Source organism: Rhopalosiphum padi, chromosome 1 (genome assembly GCF_020882245.1).
Source record: "Rhopalosiphum padi isolate XX-2018 chromosome 1, ASM2088224v1, whole genome shotgun sequence".
Classification (NCBI taxonomy): domain Eukaryota; kingdom Metazoa; phylum Arthropoda; class Insecta; order Hemiptera; family Aphididae; genus Rhopalosiphum; species Rhopalosiphum padi.
This window is the reverse complement of record NC_083597.1, coordinates 84,742,777-84,761,081: the sequence shown is the minus strand read 5'-3', so window position 1 is coordinate 84,761,081 and position 18,305 is coordinate 84,742,777. Positions and strand designations below refer to the sequence as shown.

Here is an 18,305-nt window from a genome sequence, read left to right as displayed (position 1 = left end):
CATGTACCTACATATACCGCCCCTGTACCACTGAAGTTGATCGAAAACCGTCAATGTCGTGCGTTCATTATGATTCGGGGTTTCTCGATTTCCAATTCGTTATGGATGTAGAAAAACAAAGCAGATTAAATACGCATTATGTACCTAATGTTTTTAATTAGAAAAAATTATTTTACATATTATCTTGAACGTATTTTCAAAGTAAAATTAGGTGTGCATCATGAGCATTTAACGATTTGTACACATATTATCTATGATATTCTTGGGTAAATTGTTAAAAATAATAGATTTTTTTAAATTATAATGATATGCACTTGTCAAATATTAAATATACAATTATGTTTGATCGTGATAAAATATTTTTATTAGTTTATTATATCCGATCCTACTGATCTCATAAGTAACAAATTTTAGTGGTGTAATCTTGAACTCTTAGTTTATAACTTGTATTGGATAAATATTATTATAGTTCCAAGTTCCTTAGACGCACCGGTGAAATTATTATTTAGATATTTTTGTTAAAAACTTAAAACGCACTCGGATGTATTCTTGTCGAAATCTAATCACGTCAAATACCTATATACTTAACAATATTATATAATATTATGTAAATACAACAACTGTCGCACGTAACATGATACTTCGTGTGACGAGTAAAGCGATCCGACGCCGCTACAAACAATGTATTTTTATTTAAATCGTCCCGTGTAAGATAATATACCGAAATACATATACCTATATGGTACGCTGACCGTCCCGGCAGTAGTAAAAACTCGTAGCAACTCACATGTATAAGTTGTATCAGATGGTGTACTTATATTATGCTCTTATAGCTAGTATTGTATTATTTGTATGATATTATTATTTTATTGTGATTTCGGTCGAAGACCAATTTGTAATTTGACAACTAAAATATTTTTGATAGTTGGATATGAAATGACACACATATATATATATTAAAAATATTCTAAAAAACTACTACTAAAAAAGTTTATTATTTATTAAAAATTATGCTGAAAAGTTCAAAAATCATAAAACAGGATCAAGTCCCATAATATAATATATATATTATATACTAATTATTTATACAGACTATATACTGACACCATGACGCAAATATTTTTGTAGACACCTCTACCTATATCTCGATAGTTAAATAATATGCAATCATCAGATAAAAATACTCTACCATTTTTCCTTTTTAGCATCACAAAAATAAGTAAAATTTTATACATAATATTTTAGGCATTAGCCTATATAATATTTACTTTATGCTCCTAAATTGAAATAAGTTTCCTTAAAGATTGTTATTGTATAATGATCCAGCTTATATTATTTTATTATGTTTTAAATCATAGTTTCTTTTTTCGCAGTACAAAGATATTCAATTGTGTGCATCTGATACTCCGACCTGGAACATGGTATCCTAATCGAATTTAGGACGATTTACTGTTTTTGCACAAATCTGTTTAAATGTTTTACATTAAATATCGCGTTTGAAGCTTTTCCGGCTATCTAAAAAAATATAAATAAAATTAGATTTATTTTAATTTACTTATGAGTAAAAGTGTGGCCGCTCAGACAATGTACATCATAATATTATTAATTATTGTAAAGCGTCAAAGTGGTAACGGCTTATATATAATAACATTCCTAGTTGAACGTTTATTTATGAAGGGAGTCAACCAACGTTTTTGGTGAAATCAATATTATTAAAAAAAAAAAAAATAATTTTTAGATGACCCATCGATTATATATTTTAAAGAGACAACCATACCCATACTAATTATTCCTTGCTTAATGTTATTTTTATCTTATGAAAATTAAAATTGTATCGTTTAAAATCTTTTACAAATAAACGTTGAACTTCGTCAAAAATTATATGAGAAGTACATAATATTATCTTCGTCAGCCAGTATAATTTGCATGGTTATTACTTCCACGTGTGTAAACAATTGGTATTATATTATAGGTAGCATCATTTTTTTTTTCTTATAAAATCTACAAAAATACTTATACATAGTGCATATTTATTTGTTTGTTATTTATTATTTTTTTTATCAATAAAATGTCACATACATACCTTCTTATGAACGGACACGTTGTTAAAAGGAAATTATATGATATTATATATAATAGAGTTGACTGATTCGTTGTTGACATTGTGTAGGTAAAAGGTATGTATGTGCAAATTTTAATGTCGTCATTAAGTCGCGTGATCTTCCGTGACATAATTTTAAAGATACGTTTGTTGCAGACAATAATTGTGCTTATTTGTACGTCGTCAGGAGCAGTCAAAACATCAGTCCGTCAATTTTAAATAACTGTTGTAGTGTTTGGTTTTTTTTTTTTATTAACATTATTATAGTAGAGGTACCTACTTGCGCGTTTAAAACGGCACGCCAACCAAATGGTTTTTTCCTCGTTCATTTATGTTTCAATAATTATATGATTTGTATATAAGACGCTACGACGTGATTTCACTAACTACAGAGTACGTGTTCCTTATCGTTGGTAAAAGCTATTAGTGAATTTGAGTTTTTTTTTCTCATGGCAATAATTTTGGGTTCAGTATACACATAGGATGTGTACACACATTTTATGTAATATATATCATATATCCTGTAGTTATTATTAAAGTTTTCACATAACGCTCACTATAGAAAAAAAAAAAAAAACCTTAACTAGTTAAGAAAATAACTTTTTTTTTTTTTTTTGACAAACTAGTATTTATTTTATAAATATACGTATAATAATATCGAACAATCAAGGATACGTACCGTTGAAAATCGAATTTGTTGCTTAACGTAATATTACTGTCATCACTCTATACAAATCTGCAGTCTTTAGTGTTAGGACACGGATCGCCTGTCACCTCTTTTCTGTCTTAGTCGCGGAAAAGTCAAAAGTTCACGGTAAAATATGATATAGATATAACGGAGTTACGGTGAAACAATAGATGATTACACGCAAATTATAAAAGCGTACAATGTATTTGATACATATTCATATCAAATAACATTTTATCCTGCGAAGTAATCGTATACACCTACTGTTTCGACAAATTCGACAAATCGTTTTCCGACAACTTATATGGGTATACATATAATATGTACAATATTATGTACACTGCACCAGCGTACAGTTGTGTTTAAGATCTATTTCTACATTGTTTCGTACATCCATTATGTATATTATTATTTATGCTCATTATTCATACGACCGTGTAATACGATATTTAATTTGTTCCAAACTTCCCAGCCTTGAAATTAGTTCAGACCATCACTGTAAAAACAAGTCGGGCAACATATCAGAATAATGATTTTGTCTATTTTTGTGCTGCGTCCTGAAATACAACAAAACATAATATAATAATATAAATTACACATACGCGAAAAATGACGGGCGATATCATCGACGTGTATGATCAGTCAATCATAGATTATATTACGTACTATTCGTAACGCTGAGCCGATTTTTCAGGAATCCTGGATTTGGGGAATAATAAACCTTCGCGCACGTGATCATTGATCTTAAGCGTTATTTTTCACATTATTTGGTGGTACGCAATCAGACATGTGATAAATTATAAACAAAAATATAGATACAAAAACCAATTAATATTACTCGCAAAAGGTGATTTTACATTACACGGTTAAATTAAAATATACTTTGAGATACAGATGAGTACCTCTTGTAATATTACATCATCTCACGAATAACTTCATTAATGTAGAGAGCCTTTATAGTCTATATATGTAGATGAGATATTAAAACGTACGTAATCGATTTAGGCAGTCCAACAATAAGAGTGTATCGATTGTTAACTAAACGGTATAAATATTATATAGTATAAATACAATAATACAGGTACTATGTCAAAATAATTAATTGTTATCTATTGGTAGCAACAATTTGATATTAGTACAATTTGAATTTTATTATGGATTCTGAAAGCAGCGATAAATATATATATGTATATATATATATTGATATTATAATTACGTTGTTATTTGATTTTATTTTATTTTATTTTTTTTTTTTTATATAGAGATACGTGATAAGTAGTTGAAAAAGTACTTACAGTTTCAACTTTAAGGATAGTTTTGGACAGATAATTATATATTATGTATATATTATAATTTATACTTTAAAGAAGTAAACATTTTCAATATTTTTTCAAAATAATCGGTACAAGCAAAAGAAAAGTTAAAGAAAACCAGTAATTTTTACGCAAATCTAGTTTTTATCAAAACTGATATTGTTCTTTTGCGAGTGTAACTCAAAAAAAAATTTTTGTAGATACTTCAAATTTTTATTAAATGTTTAGGCACTTGATTATTTTCTGTAATAATATAATTTTCAAAATATCTCAAACATTTTTTAGCTATTTATATACATCTGACATTTTCTATTTTATTTAGTTTTTTTTTTTTAGACATTTTAAATTCAATTTGGATGAAATTACATATTTAAACTGAATAAGGATGAATATTCGTTATTTATAAAACACTATTCGTGTGGACATAAAACTTTCACGCATTTCATTATATATTATACACATAATAATAATGTATTTGCTAAAAATGAATTCAATATAGCAATATTACTAATAAATTAATAACTAAAATAAATTATGTGCTTAACCTAATAATAATATCAGAAAACCTAACATTGAAATATACTTGTGATATTAGCTAACAGACCGTCACCTCTCAAAATTGTTTTTCCTATACAATAATATATCTTTGAATTTAAATTTAATATATCCATCATAGTAACTCACTCGAAACTAAATACATACAATAAACTATAAAGCAGTACCTCAATATTCCATATTTTTAAAATTGTTTAGCGTGTGTGATGACGTCACAGTATATTTAATAATAATTTTAGCCAATTCAAATATTTCATATTATACTGAGTAATATGTCGTGTTAAACGTATAACCTTAATAAATATCTATGTACAAATAAGTATTTAATTTTGTCCTAAATATATAGGTATATATAGCTAATAAATATTTTTTTTTTATATATATATTTTTGATATCGAAATTATTTTGTTGTCAATTATATTATTGAGATTAAAATGTTATTAAAACAACATTTTTATACAAAATAATACGCGATAACACACAAATAATGCGCGTTAAAAATAAGGTAACGACAAAAAATGTATTGTTTGATTTAAAATATGTAAACATAAAAAAATTGTATTATAATTAAAATATTAAATATATAATACCTTTTTACATTGTTTAATTGAATTCGTACAAAAGACACTCTATTTTTTTTTAAATCGTACAAAACAGTTTAAAAATATTGATCTACTTATACATTTTCCATTCTAGAAATAAGAATGTGTGCATTGTCCTACTGTAGGAGTAGCTGAGTAAGTATATCTTAGGGTATGACAAATATTTATATAATATATAAGTATATTGTGTAGGTACATATAATACTTATATAAAATAAGCTATAACATTCATAACACGAATAAGTGTGATGATTGTCGTTAAAACATGTAAATCGATTATAATTTTATGAAATACTTAGACCTATTCGTAGGTTTAATTATACACACGACGTGTATGATTAAACACTATTAATATTTATGCAAAAAAAAATAATACATAAAAGCTAATAATCATATGGTTTAAGGTCTACATAATTTTTATGTGTGATTTAAAAATTAGCATATTAAAGCTTATCATTATACTTACTTATTTATTTACTTGTATATGTATCTATATACACTGTACTCTGCACATAGCACACGTAGATTTTTTAAAGATTACATCTGTATAATTCTATGCTTCTTAAAAACTTAATTGATATTCTGATTGAGATAGTTGGTTTTATTATCACAAACGTTAGTAATTATTTGTTTGTATAAATGTATGTTATAATGTATAATTATAGTATATATCTTTCTTTTTGATTGTATTTACGATAAAGGTAATTCGACTATTAACCTACCTATGTAGATTGAATTTTTTTTTTCAAATGAATTCCTAGTAGTATTATTTTAGGTTAGTTTATAAACCTTAATAAGTTGGAATAAATGTAAAGAAAAAACATGATGACACCGATTCTCACGAAAACGTACGTTTCCAGTTATTATTTAGTATTTCATAAAATAATATGTGCTTCCGTTTTAATAAATGAGGTATTAAACAAAAATACAGTTTTATTATCTCGAAGCGAACATCTTAAGGCTCACATATTATACAAGATACAACACAGTCACATGAAAATGTACAAAAAAATGTTTCGACTGTAACTACCTAAGGATTTCGAACATTTCACTATAAAAAAAACAATGACTTAGTCTAACGTGTGAAGGTAATTAATAGGTAGGTACTGTTTTTCAATACTTAATAATAAGCCACGTCAAGATTTATTATTTGATGAAATATGATTAGTATTTTAGTCTTTATGTGTACATCATATTATACAAGTATTAATTATTCAATGAAACATATTGTACATAATATACTTTCTTCTTGTTTTATAATTGGTGTAAAAATAATATTTATATCTATTTTTTTTATATATATATTATATACATATAAATTATAAATTATATCTGTGATATTATTTTTTTATAATTTCGTAATATTGTTTTGAGACTACACGTCATAAATGCTAATAACAATTTTACATTATAGTTCATATGAGTTTTATTAATGGGACTTCGTGATTTTTCTAACAATTACTATTGTTTTAGTAGAAAGCGGAGAGAGAAATGTTTATGTTTTTTTTTTTTTTAAATTAGCGATTTCGTGAATTCGACCAGATGTTCAAATAGAATGGTTAGAAAAACATACAACTGAACACAATGTTGGTTGGGTGATTATTATTACATTAAACTATAAATGAATGTTTAGGTTGATATAGCAAGATGCATACTATAAGTACCTAAGAAAGTCTTTTTGTTTGAATAAAAATGATTAAATTAGGTAATTTGTTTTTTAAACGTAAAATTATTGAAATACAAAGTGAATTAACACTGTCCAAATCGACTTCTATTCATTAATTACTGCGAACTTTCTATACGCATATTTACTATTTATCGTCGTTTTTGGCCGACCCACGCTTAGTATATCTTATACATTTAATTCTTGGACATAACCCTAAAGTCATATTAAAAATCCTTATTAAATATAAGTCCGTGGGATGGTCAAATAGAAATTTCGGAGCGACGGAACCCATAAAATATTATAAATAATTGGCGTTTAACAAATGAATATTGATAACATAATACCTATATTATTATGTTTTTTATCATTTATTCCTTAATATTATTATTTTACATACAGCCATACAGGTAACTATTTTTTTTTTTTATTATTATTACCAATTCTTGCTAGTTATTACGATTTGTAATTGATGACGGTACCTACCTATGCACGTGAACTGTATAAATATAATATAAATGCGTACATCAGGTATGTATGATAATATTTTGTTGTTTCCCGATTCGTCCTAACTTTTGCGAATAAATATTATAATTTTATGTTTAATTCATGGCGTAATTTATGTGGAACAGTGTTGTGAATATATAAATATCACATACGACTACCTTGTTGCAGATATTACATTATATGATTACACGCGTCAATATAAATACTCGACGTCTGTAACATCATAAGCATTAGGACATTAAAGAATAAACAAAGACTATGCAAAATGCTATTTTTCGCTCAAATTTGATCTTAAAATGTGTTATAAAAGTTTGAACATTTGTCTGTAGTTATACGGTATCATTTGTTTTATACAACTAGTGGTTTTAAAATAAATATCACTATTTACCGGCGTAAATCTATTTTTTAAATTTAATTGGTATTTAAGACAAAGTGTATTTAATACTTACTCTGACTGTTGTATTCAAAACATGAATTTAATTATTTATTTATTTATCATTTATATATCTATATACTGTTTAAAGCGACGATTATGGGGTCGACGGGTTTCAATGAAAAACAATGAAACAAAGACATAATATTATACAATTTATATTATTACAAATTTATTGTAAGAACAGCAAAGTTTTCCAAAAATAAATATGTGGTTATAGAAATCTTTCTACCATACTAAAATATGCTAATAATTTTATTTTGTACATAAATCTCGTGTTTTTTTGGTTGTTCCGCAAAATAATGAGTATAAAGCTGTATTATAATCTGTACAAGAGAAATTACAGGCATTATTTTTAATAGTACAATAATAACTCCAACCCATGAGTTTAAGAAAATTATAGGTCCATATAAATTTATCTCCATTTTAACTTTCCCCCGGAATTAATTCCGTGCATGCGAAGCCAGTAGTCTATGTATTATTTTTCGTAATAACCCTAAATTTAAATTATGAAAATTATGGATTCACGTAAAATTATTTCCATTTTAATTTCCGTGTGTGTAGAAACCGATAGTCGATGTATTTGTATTTTAGTATCTAAAATCTAAATAATGGTTTTTGATTTTGATTTATTTATATTTGCTTAATAAATTAACATTCGCCATAGGCTTATAAAATATGTAAACCATAAATCATTGTTGGTTTAATAACTGGACGCCTAATAAACCTTATGCAAATCGTAGATTTTTATGATTTCGAAGAAATTGTTTACGCGTATAATGAAATGATTATGGGCTTATTCCATTTAATAACCTATAAGTCGTTAAAAGATAATTTTATTTAATAGTAGAATTTTAACGAAATAACTGCATATATATTGTATGGAAGGAAAAAGAAAATTAAATATAATTAGTATAATATTATTATTATATTCTTTTGACGTTAATATATTTTACGACAACCGCCATCAGACGTATATTAATTTATATACACGTTGGTTTTGATCACTTGATCAATCAATAGAGTACACTGTAACTAATTTTGTATTCATTGAGCATCAGATATTCTGTAGGTTTGACATTTTATTATAATGCAAGCGTCGTTGCTTGTTTCCTATGCGTCTCTAAGCTATTGAAAATAATAATGATACGCGTTAGTATTGTTCGTACCATAGGTCGTCGGAAATAACAATAAATGATATTATATGAACCTTATTGGCACGGAAGCTGCTTCAAACACTCTTCGAGCCACAGATGACCTGAAACAGCGTCGACCATGCGTGTTCCCGACGGATGCAGGTCAGGTTATACCTACCCACAATGTATACAATACACCTAACCATATTATGTATATTATTCTATATTTGTATATATTATATACGTCGTTAGATATAAGTACATGAAATATATACCTTCAGAGGTCATCAAATCACGACTCCAGATATATCTATGAACATTATTCGTGTATAAGTAAATACAAACTTTTACTACCGGTCACCGGCAGTAACAGAGTTCAATATTTTTCCTTACTTTTTAAAATAATTTCGTGTCTAATTAAGGTACCTGCAGCAATATTCTATTGTTTCGGGCAATAAACAAAGCGTCTAAGAGAAAAGAAAATCGTGAGTACATTATAAAGTGTAGGACTTCGTATCTATGATATCATTATAATTTTTAGTTAGTTTACGGGAAGGTCTTAAAGTCCGGAAATCAATATTAATATTAGTTATAAGGACAGGTCTGCTGTGTCAAAATCACGACATTTAAAATACTGACACACCAAATCCTAAATTCCCAACAGTTTAAAACACTGACATTTTAGAAGTTTTAATTTTTAAATAATAAATATAATATGAAAACATTTTTGGCGGTAAGTCGAGACTTTTAACTGCGTCGGGATTATCATTGTCGAGATTTTTAACGCCTTCCATCAGGAAATATATACACGACCCTACACTAGCTGTTAACACGTTAAAGTCCCCGTGCTTAGTTTAAAATCAAAATCTTCTGTAATTATAATATATATAACATACATAGAGAAAGAGAGAGAGTATAGAAAATAGCGAATAATGATGGTCAGCATTCACACCACATTATATACCTACCTATAAATAGCGAATATTTTTAAATAATTTTATATAGTTAACAACTCGTAAAATTGTTAATATTCATACCTGAATACCAGATACTTTAAACTTTAATACAAGGTTCCACATAAGTTGTTATTAATGAAATTATAAAAATAATTGAGCTTAATTTCATAAATATTTTTATGAGTATCTAGCGAAGTTTAGTTTTAACAAAATTTGATATTCATGCGTAAATTTACGATTTCTCATCAAACGGTTTTCTTACATTTTCAAAGTAAAAACAAGTCATCGTAGATACCTAATTGGAATTTTAACCAAATATTTCGATTTTTATTTTAGCTATTTATAGACATTTGATATTTTATTTTCAATTTATTTTTATTTATTTTTTTATTTTATAAACATTAAAATATCAAAACAATGTGTTCACTGGGCAAAAAACCTTGAAAATGTTATACAATAATATTTAAAAATATATATAAAATGTTCAATTTTTAAGGGTTGAAAATTTAATACAGAGTTTCTCTAATTAGTTCATACCTAAACCGAAAAAAAATTGCAAAACAAATTAGTTCATATTATTCCAAAATCTTCCAGCGTCAGTAAATTCTTATAGTTACGTAATAAAAACGTAATTCATAATTGTCAAAACATAAATTATTATACAACACAATTAAACGTCAAAAAAAAAAAAAATATACCAAAAATCAAGTTCTTATAACTTTTTAGCAATAAAAAAAAAAAACATGATTCCTATGTCATTAAATAATTATTTAATGATATTTCATAAAATATTATTTACAAACCTGTAGCTGCCATACAACATCTACTGACCGCAGTAACTGCGTGATGTGTATACTGCAGTATAGGTACCTACTTAAAACTATTGGTAAACCTAAGCCAATAATATAGTAATATACAATATTATAATATTTCTGTGCACGAATTTGTGTTGTTTCAAGTAAAAAGGTAAAATTGGAACGGAGCTAGTAGTACACCACACACGTTTTGGTCTGATTGGCAAGTCAATTCGGTCTTGGCGCGGGCAAGGTCCCATTATTATATATTATAAATATTGTTATCGATATCATAATTTTGATGATTTGTTCGCATTAATCGTCGGTCTGCAAAATTGTAGTTAGTTAAGTATAATATATAGTATAATACACATCATACTTATATACGTTTGGGAGACGCAATGGGCACGCGTGCAGTGCAAAAATTCACATATTATATTATATTTTTTATAAATGCGTTGCGTATCGAGAAAGGAAGACAAAAAGAAAAATTATTCGCGTCACGGCAAATCCGTCACACATTGTTTACAACACACAAATATTATATCGTTATAAATTATTATTATTATATAATAAACCGCACGACGATGACAATGAATATTGTAGGCAATCGAAGAAGGGCGTGTGCGTACCAAAAAATTACATTTCGACGACGATGCGAAATCGTTATGTTATTCGACTTGCCCTATAAGTTGCCCTCGTCATCATCCGTTTCAACAAACATCCTCGTCCCGTATAAATTAATCGTCCATTGAATGTGTTAAACGTCCAATTAAATTTACTTTCCATAGAATGTTATTAATTTAACTCTTTTTTGACAAACGCATGTGAGCTGTATATGATATTATAATAATTTGCAACATTGCAGACCGGACATAGAAATTCGAATCTTTCATACACTCATATAAAATACTAGTATTTCTTAGAATTAATACATTATTTCTTTTACCGTATTCACATAAGCTGTCATTTTACACTGTCAATTTATTATTTTGAAATTGGAAATTATTTTCCGTAAATAAAATTATTATTATTATTGTTAAAAACTTCTTTCAAATTAATAATATACTGAAATAATTATCTAAGTTTCTTTGTAAATAAATTTAATTAACAAAATAAAAACCTGGTAAACGTGCCAAGCTGGGAACGAGTTGACATGGACGCGATGCTTATTATATCCAAGTAATTGAAGTGTATAGGAATGTATTTTTTTTCTTTGCTTATTTTCAGTATAAACATTATATCGTGGTGACCGTTGATGGTATTCTATAATCTATACGCATGTGCCTGACAGTTGACAGCCCTGGCAAAAAAATACCAAAAATGATAAGTCACCTCGGGGTACGACTTATTAGCTCGTTATATTACATGTTATAATCGAAATCGCTTTGCGGAAAGTCCGACGAACGCGTTTACGGAAATCGCCAAAACTATAATATCATAACAAATTCAAAAGACACAAACTGCGACGCGGCGGCGATATGTTTGTATACTATTTAAATACTATAATAATTTATAAATGACCACGCTCACGCGGCAATGGAAGAACGTGATTTTTGAACGTAATATTGGTGTTACGGCATAATATATACACGCGCGTTACGTCTTAACTGAGCTTCATTAAGGCGGAACTATACGCCACGTTTATAAATATATAAATATATTAAATTATAACATATTAATATATTTTTGTCATCGATCGTGTTGCTCCGGTGAACAGTAATATTTCAATTCAGAGATTTTTACTTTTTGTAATGAAACTATATATATTATAATATTATACCATTATTGTGTCGAATGAATATGCATTATACGTACTACTGCAGCAGTATATAATATTATATGTAATATTATAACAATGTGACATCGGTGATAGGCTCTATAATGTAATAGCGTTGCTTATAACAGCGTGAAGTGTGAATGTTGAAGAAAGTTTCGATATGAAAAGCTGTACAGTATAATATTACTTTTGAATGCGTCCAAGACATTATAATTCAATACGGTCAGTTATTTATCATTGTTTGTGTTTTTCTGACCAGAGATGATGACGTTTTTAATGTCTCCGAACAGTCCGAACGGTATGGCTTGAAATAGAAGTATTTACATAATAATGTAATATGTGATATTGTCGGTATGCAATAGGACGGTGATATTTTTAGTTTTGCAAAATCAAAAAAATCGTCTGAAAAAAATGAACGAAGCAAGTTTAATCGATCGTGCATCATACACACATATAATATAATTATCGAGTACAAATTATTACTACTGTGTTACTTATTATGACTATTTTTTGTACGTATATATTATTATTATTATTTTTAGTTTCAACCGAAACGTCCAAACAGCGGTTTACGGTAATTTTAATAACATCTATAAAGACTATACACATGAGCTCGCGTGTTTTCAAAATCAAACAAATAATAATATACAATATTAGAAATCCGTTACATTCAAAATAATATACCTATACTCGCGTATGATTCGTAATGACTATAACAAGTCAATATTTTGTGTGTAGCAGTAAACATCATATTTATATTTGCATAGGTAATTCAACGACGGTTTCAAAGGTTTGCTAATATTCGTCCGCATAATATTATCCGCTCCTGTGTGTATATTACACTATAATATATAATAGCGTAATATTAAATGTATATAGTCAGCCCTAGGTGATTTCGGACAAATTACGAGGCACTAGATATCCGTCTAATATGTATTCCATACCTACCTATTATAATAATAATTATAAAAAAAATTCCATTCGTTTGCGTTTTGGACATCATTCGTTTATACTATATATATATATATCATTATAATTCACAGCAAATGGGCTGAACTCGAGTGACGCACATCCATCTGTATATAATAATATGCAAGTGAAGTAGTACCCTGAAATTTATAAAATTACACATTTGTTCATCGTTAAACGAAAACAAACGGGATAATATACGTCATGTTATAATATGTCGTTGTCGTATAAAAATATGAAATGTCTATGACATTTCTTGTTCAGCTTTTTTCATTTAAGAACACTATTTACGATTGCATTTTCGTTCACAATATAACTGTTCGCTGCGTGAATAATATTGACTTCTTCGGGAAATCAAGAACGTCGCGTTTAAATTATACGAACAGTAATAACGATATTATGGCGACTGAAAAAATAAAATATATATTCCGTATTATTCTGTGAGTTTTATTTTATATATTTTTTTGAATTTTTCTTCACAGAATGATATGCGTTTGTATTACAAAATACATACCTATACATACGTTTTTGGTGCGTTAACCGACGACCGATGAACGCTTATATTGTTTGAATTTGTCGAACGCCGTGCGATATCAAACGTCTTCGTCATCTCAGTTTCAAACACAACGGAAAGCTTATTTCCCATGTTGCGAATCGTAGGTTTTTTTCCTTTTAAAGATTTCGATTATCATCAGCTATACTGTTGTTGTATAGCTATTAATCCCGACGGTCGTCCGCGGATGATCAACACTGAGATTCGTTGAAATGTTAAGTTTTTTTGTATTTATTTATTTATTTTTTTTTTTTGCTCAGATTATTGCTGCAGGTATTTATTAAAGGCGAGTCGGAAGAAAATTATAGTTTTTTTTCCTTATAATATAGCGAACACTCTAGTAGAGTTGCCCGTGAGTTACTCTATGGGAAAAATCCAATAACGTTTTACGAATTTAACACCGCGAAAAAACTGCATAACGACAATGATGCGTAGGTATACGTCATAATATTATTTTATTGTACTATCGTCGTCGTCGTCTTTGCGTACGCGATAAAAACGAAACACGCACACCCATCTCTAACTCGCTGTTTCTCTCTCACACACATACACACTATTTTAAGTCGCGGTCCGAGATCCCAAATCGGCGCGAGCCGCAGTGCGCGCGGTGTCGTCGGAAACCGAAGAAAAACAAAAAAATGAGACGCTCCGACGTTATATTATTATAATATCGTTTCGTGTCGATTGCGAGGCAATATCCTTTGTGTGCGCGTATACCGGAAGCGATCGGTGTACCTACCTCTACCAATTTTACATAATACATTGTACATATAATTTATATATATATATATAGTATATACGCACAGTTCCACAAGTAACACCGTGACAGATCGATCGACATTCCACCGCCGCGGGTACATTCAACGTCGTATACCTCCGCCTATAATATCATGTATAGGAATAAGACGTGTATATAATCGTATGTAGAAAAGAAAAACCGCGCCACTTAGATAACGATAATATAGTACTGGTTCGCGCCGAAGACGACACGAACAAATAAATAGACCTAGGGATCGTGTTGTACTTGACTTTTCTTCTTATTATTATTTTTTTCCATTCGTCTTCGACTCGTCTCTCTGCAGATGTTTTTCTATTTTTAAATAAACATTTATAATATTGTTTATAACTTGTCAACTGTTTTCGACATACTATTATATAATATGTATACCATGATATATTGTAAAAATCATATCGCTATATATATTGTGTACGTGCAACGTGCGATGTTTTTTATTGATTATTCTTAAAAATATTATTATTGATATTTCTGATCGGGATGATGTTTACACGGACACGAGCTCGAAACTTATCGGATGCTGCTAATCGACGACGGCGGCGGGTACCTATAGTATTATGTAAACTTCGACTCATAAGCATCTGCACGCTAAATCGATGTCGTGCACACGATATTACATTTAAGTTACCTTAACAATATTATTATATTATATTGTATACTTACGTATATAAATATTTATATATCGGGTGATTCTTTTTATAGTAAACACTCGTTATCACGTAAATAATTCCTTTTTTTAACCCTTCTCGATGATGACGATGAGATACTTTTTTAGCACCCAATCACCTAAATGTAAACCTGTCGTGTTTTTTATACTTGTATTTTTATCATTTTTATTATTTAACTTTTTTTTATATTATTCCGTGACAAAATATATTTAATATGCATAATGTAGATAATTTCAAAAAATAAATCATTTTAAAAATTATAAAGACATAAACAAATTAAACATTATTGTAATAAATTGTTAACAAATGCTCATAAAGAATATAAGTTTTATTTTTTTGTGCTTCGAGATGATTAGAGTTTACGGTTAAAACGATTATCCTGTATATTACTGCATACGATACTTTATAATGTACTAGCGTTATACAGTGTCACGCGGCCGCCAAGAGTTGGTATTGTTTATGATATCTAACTGGAGCACCGCTTTTACTTTTGTACGCTTTTGAAACATTTCTACGCGTGCGACTAGCCTACAACTATACTACACGACGTATTTTATAACATTATTGCAGTAATTATAATATTATAACAAATTAAATCTCACCGGACTTTTGGAATACGGATTTAACCGAAAACTTTAACAAAAACGGTCGTCGGGGTGTGAAGGACCCATAGAACTCCATACTTCATTTCATTACATCGATAATTACTTGGCTGCATTCGAGTTGCGTTCCAAATTTTATCCAGCAAGAGTTTTAGAGTGAAATATGTGCACTAATTTTGGTATACATATAAAATGTACGCACAAAAAAAAACCGTCGCACCGCGCTTAGTTGTTCCTGAAAATATGATTTTAAGTGTTAAATCAATTTTGATGGAATAATTTTAATAAAATAAAATAGGTCTAAATATTATTAGCCAAAGATAAGTTATTGACTTAGAAAATAGAACTGAATATCACCAGGTATAAAAATCTCTTAAAAAAATAATACAAATCTTTCCAATACGAACAGTATAATCACGTTAAGATCACGTTAAGTTTTGTTTGGGTTCTTGACACTTATTTAAAGGCACTAAGCGCTGAGTTCTCTCTCTTTGAGGGAGTTCCTCCCTCCTCAAATTTCTTAATCTATGTGGCTTTGTAATTTACCCATAACGTAACATAATTTATTTATCAAAAACATTTGCGCTTTATAGATATTTCATCCTACATAATATGCCTATTTATTCTAGTCTGGCGTCCGCGCCTATAACTACGATGCCTACGTATGTATAATATATATATATATATATAGCCATATAGGTACACTTATGTGCAAGTTAATGTTTGTAAACGTTTGTAATTGTTTTCGTGTAAATATCTCCATTATCATATACATACATAATATTATAGTACGACCACCGCCGTATTGTTTCCCCGTGAAACAGTGACGCCCATCTCCGGCCCCAGAGAAATGCAAGTCCCAAGCGTGTGTTTTGCAGTTTTGGTATTCCTATTGTTTTTTTATTTTGCAGATTTTTTTCCTCCTCGTCCTTTCTTCGTGCCGTGATATTTGTCCCGGACGTTCCCACGAGTTATGCGCCAAAACTAGGTATTCTCTTTCGGCGAACCCACCACATACGCTTTCTATAATAATAACAATTAAAAGTATAATATTTAATATTATTTTATCCACTTATGTATTTACATTATTACCATATTGTACATATTATATTATTATCGGCGACGTCTTATCACAGCTTATCTATGTCGCAGAATTTATTTTGCTTTTGACGAAAGTTGAACGATGTCTGTAAAATATGCGATAATATAATAATTAATAATTTAATATATAGATTATAGAGGGAAACCTCTCCTGGTGTCTTATTTTAGGTATAATGATCGTATATATACGGACGATCCTGCAGCTTTTATAATATGAAATAATATTATAATCTAACCGAAAATACTATTTGTATAGTATTATAGTTTTGATTATATATTATTGTTGCAGATGGAATCGCCAGGAACGCGGCGAAGACCAACGGGGTCAGGCCAGAAGAAAAGATCTCCACAGTGTCCAGGTAAAAACCAATATAATATAGATTTATATAATATCATACTTTTGATATATATATACATGTTGTGTGCATGCGTATCTATCAGTAAAATATTATAATGACTATACGTGATTGCGACTACACACCGCATCAAGGTCAAATGTTAATATTTCCGTCGGTGTTCACGAAATCGTTATAATTCGCATTATCGAACATTTCATTTTGGATTGGATGTATGTACATTTCGAAGATTAAATTAAAAACTTTAATACAACGCTGAATATACAATTATTTGTGAATAACAAAACCTCCGAAATCGTGTGTACACAAAGTTCACCATACGTTTTAAAGGTACACAAAAAATGAAAACACTGCACCTATATTATTATTAGTATTATTATTATAACGTATTTTACAGCGCTGTTGCCTGTTGAAACACGGAACTTGAGGTTTGACCGGTGGTGCATTGTTTTGTAAAATTAATGGTTGAATTGTGTTGCATTTGTTTAAAACATTCAATTTTTTTCTTTACATTATCAAAGTATACCTATACGCTGTTGCAATGCCATTTTACAATTGATATGGTGGTGTGGTTTACAACACGATAGAATGTTAATCACAAACGATAGGCAGGTATAATATTGATTGGAACTTGTTTTTTAGCTCGTTGTAAAAATTGCATATTATTATTATTATTATTATACACTCTGGTGAGTATACCTGACAGTTATACAATTTTAATGCTTTCGGACA

The 18,305-nt window shown here is 28.7% G+C and overlaps 1 protein-coding gene across 3 annotated transcripts in view; it reads left to right on the top strand.

The window, feature by feature from the left end:
* The window catches only part of LOC132927946 (calpain-1 catalytic subunit-like), a 90,015-nt gene that overhangs the window by 27,890 nt on the left and 43,820 nt on the right, over positions 1-18,305 (top strand). For all 3 annotated transcript variants that reach the window (XM_060992532.1, XM_060992602.1, XM_060992652.1), the window contains one exon: positions 17,507-17,576. In XM_060992532.1, coding sequence (XP_060848515.1) covers positions 17,507-17,576 — 70 coding nt within the window. The remainder of the gene's footprint in view (positions 1-17,506; positions 17,577-18,305) is intronic.